Source organism: Apis dorsata, unplaced genomic scaffold (assembly GCF_000469605.1).
Source record: "Apis dorsata unplaced genomic scaffold, Apis dorsata 1.3 scaffold_37, whole genome shotgun sequence".
Classification (NCBI taxonomy): Eukaryota; Metazoa; Arthropoda; class Insecta; order Hymenoptera; family Apidae; genus Apis; species Apis dorsata.
This window is the reverse complement of record NW_006263339.1, coordinates 403,568-414,972: the sequence shown is the minus strand read 5'-3', so window position 1 is coordinate 414,972 and position 11,405 is coordinate 403,568. Positions and strand designations below refer to the sequence as shown.

Sequence of the window (11,405 nt, the reverse complement as noted above, 5' to 3'; positions counted from 1 at the left end):
AAAAAAAAAAAAATGATTTTCAGTAGTACAAACCTATATTTGATCAGCCAGCGAAAGAAAATATTACATCGAACAGGAAGAGGCAAAGCTAGAAGTTTCACGCGTGAAAATGAAATTAAAATGAATTCCACGAAAGAAAATAACATCACGTCGCAATGTTTTCGTTCCTTCCGGTTAGTTACTAGTTTTCTAATACTTGATGTATACACATGTACGTATGCCACGGCACTCCTTACTTCTTTTGCTCATTAGCCGGCGCGTCAAACCTTACAAGGTCGATGAAGCTATAGTTTTCAAGGAGATGTTCTAATGAATATATGCACGTTGGCCTTCCCAAGAACTTGCACGCATTGTGTCTCCAACATTCGCATTCCATTCAACAATCTCAAGATCGCGACAATGAGAAGTCAACTAGCATGGCGCGTATAGTCATAGAATACATAGATCGAGAGTGTGAATTTTCGATTATGTTTGCGATCTTAGAGTCCTCTTGCGCAATAATTCATGAACTAATAATATTAGTGAATTTACTAGTTACAAAATAGAATGTTACGGATTACTTTTTTATTATTTTAGGATAATTAATTGACTAATTGGAAATAATTCACTTAAAATAAACAATGATAATATTTATGATGTATAAATAAAAAATAGAATAAAAAATTATATAAGATATCTACTTTAACAATAATATTACTTTTTTTATTTTTATAATATTATATAATATAATAAAAGTTATTACTTTATTTTATTCAATGAAAAATAATTATTTAATTCTTACATTTAATTCTATAAAAGTTTATGAGATTTGAATAATTTATTAGATTGAAGCGATACATATATTAACGAGAATAAAGCACAAAAGAATAAAGATTTTAATTTTATTAAACATTCAAATGATTTATATTGTAATGGAAAAAAACGTGTTTTTCTTTGAAATTAATAACATAATATATATATCGATATTTATGAGATTTTAATATATTTTTAGTTTTATTTTTTTTCTTAATTTTTTTTTTTTTTAATCATAATCATTTGATAAAATAAAAAAAAATTATGATAATCTTATGTTTTAAAAATTATTATAATATAAAAATATTTAATTTCTAAAAAATAAAAAATGAAAAAATCAATATAACATAAATAAAAAAATTATTTTCTCTTAGTAATTATATATTTGCAATAATATTATTTAAAATATATATTCAATTAAAATTTTAAATTAAATTACAATTCTTCAATGAAAAGTAATATTATCTATCAATATAAAAATACATAATCTTTAATCTGATTCAAAGAGAAAGATTGTAATTACAAATATAAATCTATTTCTAACTGTATCATGCACGTGATATAACTGAATAAAATATCATCAGAGTCGATCTAATATTTAAAATCAAATCACATCATCTAATTTTGGATACGTTAATTTTAGAACTGATCATTTATTATCATCACTTTAAATATATTAATACACTTGACATTAAGAACATTGAACGCACAACTTCGTGAGTTGTTTAATAATCAAATAATATTTGAGGTTATGGCACGGGCAAAAGTCGTTCGAGATGTTTTGTCGATGCAATACATAATGTCGTTCTACGTGTTGTATTTTTAAACGAGAATCGAATATGTAATAGGAAGAATCAAATGGCTCGTCGAAGTTTGAAAATATCGAAACAAAGAGGATCAGAATTTGCTTTTTATTTGCTTCAAATGTTAGTCATGGTCACCGACACTTATTAACGATCACACAATATTAACGTCGCATATATTAATAATAAGAATTATTTTCTACATAATTTATTGATTTGGTAATATCATTAAAAATTTTCCTTTAAGAAAAAGGAAGTTTTGAAAAATGAAATTTGTAACTAGGTCGAAAAATTTATCTGAAAAAAAAAAATTAAAAATATTGAAATTATATATCGAAATTTAATTATTATAATTAATTAAACGAAATCACAAAAGCAATCTAACACAACATAATAACATCAAAAAAGAAACGAAGAAAAGAAGAAAATTAGAATGTATGATTACACTTCAGACCTGATTCTAGCCGGTTCGTTGTTGCTGGGCGCACGGAAATATGTACTACAGACATTACGGTGAACGTCAAGTTTACGCAATATTATTACGTAAGATAGACGGACGTGTCACAATACAACCCAACGTCCCAGAGTTTCTGTACGCACACATATATATGTATATCGTTGAAAATGAATCGGAACATCCGCATTTGTACATCGAGAACATCTCTATCTATCTGATATTTAGAATTTAAATTTTTAAAAAATTGCACAGATAATTTCATATAATTTTTATAAAATTCAATGTTTTATTAAAAAAATATAATGATATATATCTAATTTACATTACTATAAATTTTTCATGTATATTTTTCAATTTTAAAAATGATTGAACATTTCTGAATTAGGTTAGGTATAAAATCAATGTCGTCTTTAACTATCAATATTCACACAATACAAAATTGTGAGAATTTCTATTACGTAATATGATATGAAAGATAAATTCGCATAATTTTCTTCTCGTTTAAGTTATGCAAACGACAGGTCGAATTATGTAACTGATTGACAGCTAAGTATGCTTTCTACTATGATTTTACAGTTGAATAACGAAGCAAGCAACGAGTATAGTGCACCGATGTAATTTTATTGCGTTAGATATATTTTTGGATTTACCGGGAAGATACAGTCGACCTTGATTTCGTTGAGACATTAAATTATCGAATCTAACCACGTGTCAAAGAATTTATGGAAGGATACATTACTCTCACTTTGTCCGTTGAACAACTTTAGAATTAATGTTTCCCGTAACGGCCACGGTGTCGCATGTATTGCTGTATTTCCATAAAGCGTCGTTTACAATATTCGTCAACTATTCATTTTATCTATTATAAATTATTGTTCAAATATCACTAGGAAAGCTTTGAGAAGTTAAATAGAAAGTGTGATCGCATCATGCGTATAAAGATAAAAATGGCTGAATATAATCATGTATTAAATGATTGGAAATTAAAAAATATTTCTTAGTGATTTTTCCTTCCTTTTTTTTGAAGCAGATTCAATTAGAATCATGTAGAATTTTTATATTGCGTTTTCGTTTTCAAATAAGAAGTTAAGTTAGTTCGAGATTATTTACATAATTTCGCAATGATAATTATTGTAACACGATATTTAATGGTAAAAAAAAAAATTATTATTACACTGTACTTAAATTTATGATAGTAATAGAAATATTTTATATTTTACATTTCAAATTTATCACATATAGCTTATTAATGCTAACAACTATCTTTTTCCAAATTAAATAAATATTTATCAAATACTTCATTTATTATTAGATAATCCAACGAAAGAATCTCTCGCAATATCATACACGAGTTTTGAAAATGTTATTATAAAAAGAGCAAGATAAAAAAATCGATCAACATACTCAGCCATTTGCATCAAGTCCAATATCTCGCAAAATACCAAGCAACCATTTCTACCTCCGACCAACAGGATCCCACCTCTACTGCAACTACACGTTCAAAAACGATGCAATGCCGTGCCACGCGCGGCCCGAGCGAAGCCCACGCTCGACACTCTAGGTCATTTCGTGGCCCTCCACCCCAGCTGCCTAGGAACCAAAGGGTGGATGACGAGTGGGCGGAAAGGAAGGAAAGTTGGCCGTCGAGGCTCGCGGGCCTTGACCATCACTCGAATTCACCTCGAATCTATGCACAACTTCTCTCTTTCTCCTTCTAAGTTATTGTCGTGGTCGAGTTTGAAAAGAGGGAGACGAAAGAACGGTTGCGGTGGAATTAGAAATAAATCTTTCCGTCCGTGAATACTATGAGCGCGCGTGCGCACACGTGAATCGCAAGAGCACGAGATCGCACACAATTGCACCGGTTTGCACACGGATATCATTTCGCGCGCGTGCAGTCAGGGCCACGGTGACCTTAACTACCTTCCCCCACCACATCCCTCTGGGCCGGCCACCCCTCCGCCCCTCTGCACGCCACCCAGCACTGCAGTGCCGGTTGCGGTGGGAGGCAAGGGGAAAGGCACGTGCCACCGATGACGTCACGCACTGTGTGCACTGCGATGCGGTGCAACGCCGGCGCCGGTTCTTGCCGTGCTCCGTACAGATCTAGGTCCATGCGGAGGCGTGCGTCGCGTTGGCAATACTGTTCTGCGCAGACGCACCCTTCTAATGTAGGAAAAGAAGACAGAGAAAGAGAGAGAGAGAGAGAGAGAGAGACAGGTGATATGATCTCGTGGTATTAGAATTGATTTTGATAGCCGATTCGAAATCTTGAAAGTTTAGGGAATAAGGGTTGTGAACAAAGAGGATTAGGAAAAGAAGTGAGAACGTGCGATTGATAGTGATGGTATTTACTAGGGTGAATGAAAGTTATTCGTGGAGCATGGTGACTGGAATAGTTACGAGACCTTCGAGCACAAGGATTTTGTAATGGAGTTACTTGAGCAGTGAAACGTTCTTAATAGAATTTAAGGAATGCTGAGTTGAGGGTAAATATATGATTGTGTCAAAAAAAAAAATTTGTTTATCAAACTAAAGTGTTAAACATAAATGATTAAATAGCTAGAAATATTAATTCAGTATCAACATTTTTTTTTTTTTTTTAAATGAAGAATTATAGTATAGATATCTACAGTTTCCATTTCAGTGGCGCACTCTAAATAATTTTTGATAGAATTATTGTTCGATGTTTCGCGATAACATCAATGTCAGTGCGATTATTTATCAGTCGCGACATTAGCGTCATCATAACGAACATGATTATAGCTCATGATTTCGAGAAAAACAGAATGCATCCGATTTTAGCATACACGATTGCACGTATCAAAGAAACATTTATACCTTTAAGATAAATTAAAAATGAAGAAAAAACATTTTACCATTTTACCATTTTATAAAATATTCTCCACCAATATTAAATATGGATTTTATTAAAATATATATTTTTAGAAGAATTATGTAACCAAAATTATTTCGAAAATTCTAGAGGAGACAAGAATCGAAGAGCTTGAACTTGAAAAAATCTATTCTAGACGTCGTATATTCTGGTCGTAAGCCCTTGGCACATTATAAATCTTACCAACAATCTTACTTTCTCTCATTTCTTAATATAATTACAGATTTTCCTAAAATATCCCCAATCGAATTTAATCGAAAATACAAAGCAAAAATAAATTTAATCCAATCGATACTTTCACATATCAGCCATTCAAGTAATACGCAAGCCAGATAGAAAGAGCATCGTGACATGGTCGCTATCGTTCCATGGATCGACTGGAATACCACTTCCTGGCCGTCCCCTGCTCCTATCGAGAGTTTTCCTGCCCACGATTGCCAATATGATATGGTACACATCCATCGAACCAGTCTATCTGGTAGAGAAGAGAGAATCTAGCCAGCCCAATGACCTTGATCGTCGACTCGACGCGGATATCTCTCGAAACGGTCAAGTGGGTCAGGTGCGCGCGAATTCAGAGGAATAAAATGGACAGGCACAGGTGGCGAAGCCAGTGAAAGTAGTCGAAAATTATGCGCTCGATCGCGCGGATCCAGCCGCGTGGCAAACTCGAACGGTACCTCGACCGGGTCGTTGATTCCTCCTCCGACTCCGGGAGGCCAGTTGAATGGACAGAAGTCGACTTTGCGGTCGGTGAAAGTAGGAGGAACCTTCGGGGCTAACTGGGTTACGAACGTTCTCCGCGAAGATATATCGGCCCGTTGGCATTTGTAGAGACGGCCTCGCAAAAGGACGGGCTTATAATCGAAAGCTGAACGGTTGGGATATGCGGCCGATGTGGTAGGCGTTGCACGGAATAATCGAGGAAAACGGAATATTTAGATGTTAAGATTCAAGTGGGTTTTAGGTTTGTTCGAGTGGAAAAGAGTATTCGAATTCGAATATTGATCGAAGATCGATGTACATCGAAATAGTCATATCTCGTTTAAGAATAGTTCGATTGAGCATGCAAATTTTTACATGAATTGGTATACGATGTTGCATATGAAATTCGTTGAAGAAGAAAAAGGAATATTTAAATATTAAGATTTAAGTGGTTAAGTTGGGAAAAAAGATTCGAATATTAATCGAAGATTGATATATACTTGAGAATTTTTAAAAACGAATAGACATACCTCGTTTAAGAATAGTTCGATTGAGTTGCAAATTTTTACATGAATTTTATTGATATACGCGAGCGATGTTGCATGAAATTCGTCGAAGAGGAAAAAGGAATATTTAAATATTAAGATTTAAGTGGTTAAGTCGTACATAGAAAAAGAGATTCGAATATTAATCGTTCGTAATCGAAGATATATACTTGAAAATTTTTAAAAACGAATAGAGATATCTTTGAGAATAATTCGATTGAGTTGCAAATTTTTACATGAATCTCATTGATATGACGCGAGCGACGTTCCATGAAATTCTTCGAAGAAAAGAAAATATTTAAGATATAAGTAAATATACTTGAATATTTTTAAAATCTAAGTGATAAAATTTTCAAGATTTAAGTGGTTAAGTTATAGATGGGAAAAGAGAATATTAATCCTTCCTAATCGAAAATTTTTAAAAACGAATATAAATAGGCACATTCTTGCTTAAGAATGATTCGATCGAATTTTTCCATTTTATGAAGAAGAAAAAGAAGAAGTGGAGAAAACTCACCTGTTCGCTTTCGTAGACGGCGCTGTTAGCTGGTCCATTCTCGATCGGGTCGCGGCTCACTTTCGCCCGGATCTGAAAAACCATAAGGGCAAAACAGGTTAAGAGGCGGCTGCAAGTGAGGCCGTGTTTTTTCGTTCGCTCGAGCCTCGCCCCTCGTTATTTTTGGACCCGGTCGCACCGATTTTCCACCGGCATCCTTAGTGCGACGCGCGCCTAAGTTTAGAGCGCGGCGATAATACCTCAAGGTTCAACTTGTTAGCCATCTTACGAAATTACCGAAAATCGCCGCACGTGTTTACACCGTTGGCTCGGTCGAGGCTTATGTCATCAGCGTCCATTTGGCATATGCGTCTACTATATAACGATCGACCGTCTGAGACGATCGTTACGAAGGGTGGGCATACTTGCAACCTATGCAATAGGTCCAACTTCAAGTTCACAACGTGCAAAGTGGAGCATCTAGATATATTAGACACGTGTTCTTTTTCTTTTTTTTTTTTCTTTAATAAAGATCGAAGTTGAGGACGAAGAGACTGAATTTTATTAAATGTCTCTAAAATTAATAAAACGTGAAAAGATTTTATGCGTAAAGAATGTTGGTTGTTTGAGAGATGATGGAATTTTTGGAAGCATTGCTTGTGAATTATTAAATTATTAAAAATTGGAAAACGACAGATTTATGAATGATATTTGAAAACTTTTCTCAAAGTAATGTTTTCGTCACTGGGGAAAATTTAGCGAGAGGAAGATATGACTTAGAAGAAAGAAAAAGGTAAAATTGTATTTTAAGGGGAAAAAAGCTATTAACTTTTTTGAAAATCAATCTTCTTTTTTTTTTTTTTGAAGAAAGGAAAAATGAAGTATGCAGGTTTGGTTCCTAGGTACTCTATATTCTATCCTGGCTTTGTTGCTTTCGTGTTACATCAAAAGTTCTCCACTTTTACTTCGTTTCGTTCCCTTCATTCGACTTTTTTCGTATTCCATACGTATACTCTCTGCTCGTTGATAGTCAGAGAATTTCCTCATCAAATATCGTCACGATTTAATCCTCTCCTAATTCCATTCACTTCATCCTAATACACCTTGTACTACTGTCACTGCTCGGAGAAAATTTTAAATTTCAACATCAAACGCTTCCAAAACTCCAAACCACCGTTTAATCTCGTATATTTTTTTACAAATTTAACAGAAATTTTTATCAACATACAAAGAAACATCATCAAAACTGCTAAAGATAATTCGTAAAAATGTATGACCAAATTTTCCAAATATCAAATAAACTAAATATTTCATCGATTATTCATTCCTACAAAAATGACCGAGGAACAGAAATACTTTTATGATCTATAACAATAGAACGGCAATTAATCGATCGTTAATTATCTTAATTTCCCGATAATCAGAATGTATCAACAAAAATTCCTATCTAATAAATATATATATATACTCGTAAATTAATCTCTGATTTATCAAATTTATCAAATTTATTACATCAATTGCTAGCTGCACTATCACGAATTTATCTACGTTTGCTCTAAACAACCGTAAAACACTTTTAATCCCTGTATCACATATTTTTCACCACACGAGTGAAATAGAAAAAAAAAAATCGAATGGATGTTCGAGTCGATGGTTAGAACGCAGATGGAGTTAGAATGGAGTCCAAATGAAAATCTAAACGCGAGATTCTCGATCGTTCGAGCGTTGCAAGGTTACACCGTTATTGGCGTGCTCTGCATTCAGACGATTCCGGTGCTTTTCTCTTTTTCCTTTTTTCTTTCTTTCTTTCTCTCTTTCCCTTTTCCATTCTCTTCTTTCTTAGAGCCCCGGGTGAAAACGAGACGTCTCACGTTTCGTAACTATGCGTCGTTCACGATTGAGAAAATTGAGCGAGGAGAAATTATTTGGTGGGAACACGATCGAAGAAATTTCGTCAGACGTTTGTTTTAGTTCGAAAGATTTAATCTTCATTACTTTTTTCTTCTATTTATATAAAGAGTTTATTAATCGAATCTATTAATCGAGTTTCCTTTCCTATCTGCATTTTCTTGGTTTTTTTCGCTTCTCAATGGAGACGAAAAACTTATTTCTTTAACCACAAAGTTCTCTTAGAATTATCGATTATTACTGCAAAAAGTAATAAAAACTGAAATGAAACGCGTATTGTGCTTTTATTATACGGCCATAAATTATTTAAAATTACCGATTTAAGGTTAGGAAATAGAATTAGAGTGAATATTACGATAGATGATAGAGAGAGGTTGCATAACGAAAGGATAAATTATTAAAATTATTAATAATCCGTTTAAAACGACGAGCGTGTTAATTAACGAAAATTTATACTTAACAAAATTCATAACTTTTGTAATGATATTTTCAAGTTGCTTCATAATATCTTAAGCATCGTTAAAATTTTCGAGGGAAACGATAATCACGATTCGTCGCGCCATAATAAACGTTTCGGATACCAATGGTATCGGAACACATCGTAAACAGATGCTGCGTAATCAAACGCGATGTACAAGTGATCCCCTTATATACTTATCGCGATACCCATTTACACGAAAATATCCAATTATCGACACGTTCATCATCGCACACAAATCAAAAAGACAAAATTCTAGAAAGCAATATAAATAATATCTTCCAACTCCACGAATGTCCAAAATCAATATATACGTACCTTCATAGAATAATCCAGCTTTTATTTTACGTGTAATCGAAACCGTAACCGCGACATTATTCTCCCAATTTTGAACCGCCTATTTCGCCTCGACTATCGTCGATTACATCGTCAAACCACCGAATCACATTTTCATTTCAAACTGCCCAAATGTTTTGAAACATTCTAAACCACTCTAAAGAACTAAATCAATTAATCTAAAATCAATATTGGTCGCAAAATGATTCGACACGTTTCCAAGTCGAGTCGTTCGCTCTCGCGCACATGGAAAATCGTCACGGACAATGCGCTCGAGGTTCGGCGCATATCCCCACTCCTCTCCACCGGACACGAACCGTCATCGGCACTGAAGCGACACTTGGGCTACGTAAGAAAAGGGCACCACCATCGCGTCTCCTCGCCCTGAAAGATCATCCCACGGCGTCGCGCACACGCACGCTGCTTCGAGCTCCCGGCGGCGTATGTATGATGTTACGCAAGTGCGACCGGCTTTATCAGTCCTCTCGTTTGTCGTTAATTAAATGTAGGCTTAGTAGAACGCGGAAGGGGCTACAAGTTCGAGGAGATAAGCCCGCCACGCCTCGTGAAACCGATTTAATTGTGCGCCCCGATGATAACCCTCGGAGGCAGGGGGGAGGAGACGTTGCTTCGAACAGGATCTTCACGATAAAATTGCGTTCAAGTATGTACGAGGAGGAATTTATTAACCCTTTGCTCTCCAAACTCTTCAACAATATTTATTTTTATTATGTTTATTATGTTTGATTTTTTTAGAATATAGCTTCATAAATAGATTCCTAAGCTCTATAATCTTATCTTACGATTAATTATGGTAATCTTATGAGACTTACCGCCTTATGAAAGGGTCTGAGTGTCTGGAGTTTCGAGAGAAACAGGCTTGGAGTGCAAAGGACTTAACACTTGGCATTCGGCGAAAGATCTTTCGGAGTGGAAAATTGTAAGTGTGCAATTTTTTTTGTTTTTGTTTTTTTCTTTTCGCGACATTGCGATTTGAATTAATATTTAGATAAGAAGTTTGAAATATGGTATTTTTCGTGGATGGAAGAATACCTGTGTGCAAGAAAGAGAAGAAGGAAAAATGAATAAAAGCAACTTTTTTTAATCTTATCTCGAGAAGTTTGCGAAACTTTTTTTTTTTTTTTTGCAGCTTTGTTGTCGAGAAAAATGACGCACGAGGAGTGATAAGGAATCCACGAAAGTAAAAGTGGAAGATGGAAGAAAGTAACGAGTAAAAGTAAATTCTGTAGATTTTTTTTCAAGGAGAATCTGCTTTTTTTAAAATACAAGCTTTATAAACATATCCCCAGAAGACTAATCCATGATTCGACGCACAAATAGAAAATACTTACGAACAAAATATTACCACAAAAGAAGAAAGAAATAAATGCAAAAGAGAGAAAAAGAAAAAAAACCTTCAAACTCCGCCTTCAATCCCCTTCAAACTGAGAATCCACCACCACCACCACAATCACCAAATCCCACGCGAGTTTTTCCAGAAAAACGGCCTCTTACATCCTTCGAAACAACCTTCTAAATATATCCATGACGATTAAGATGACTAATCTCGCGCGTCACCCCTCGACGATAAAGCAAAAAATAAGTCTGCCATAAAAGGAAGAATGAAGAACCTGCTTAGCTCGACAATAAAACGACAAGATAATTCCCTACGCCGTTCGAAGGCCAAGTTCATCCAACGGATTCGCCAACGAAGAAAAACGCGTTTTCCGCAAACGAATCGTTATCTCGTGCGATAAGCAAAACTTCTCCCCCTCCCCCTCCATCGATCGATCGATAAAACAAAAAAGAAAAGGATACAATCGTCACACCATTATGCTCGGCTCGAACTTACCTTCTTCTTGCGGGGGTGCTGCTCCTCGAGGTAATCGGGCACTATGCCCTCGTCCAAAGTGGTGGTCGAGCCTGGGGTGCTGCTCGACGACGATCCGGACACGTTGTAAGGGTAGTGTTGTTGGTTGTGCGAGGAAT

At 34.9% G+C, this 11,405-nt stretch overlaps 1 protein-coding gene across 1 annotated transcript in view; it reads right to left on the bottom strand.

Moving 5' to 3' along the window:
- Window positions 1-11,405, bottom strand: part of LOC102673231 (zinc finger protein 395) — a 93,183-nt gene that overhangs the window by 15,704 nt on the left and 66,074 nt on the right. Inside the window, exons 5-6 of the mRNA XM_031512946.1 lie at window positions 11,269-11,405; window positions 6,716-6,787 (exon numbers count right to left, since the gene is read on the bottom strand). The exon at window positions 11,269-11,405 is cut by the window's right edge and continues 5 nt beyond it. Coding sequence (XP_031368806.1) covers window positions 6,716-6,787; window positions 11,269-11,405 — 209 coding nt within the window. The remainder of the gene's footprint in view (window positions 1-6,715; window positions 6,788-11,268) is intronic.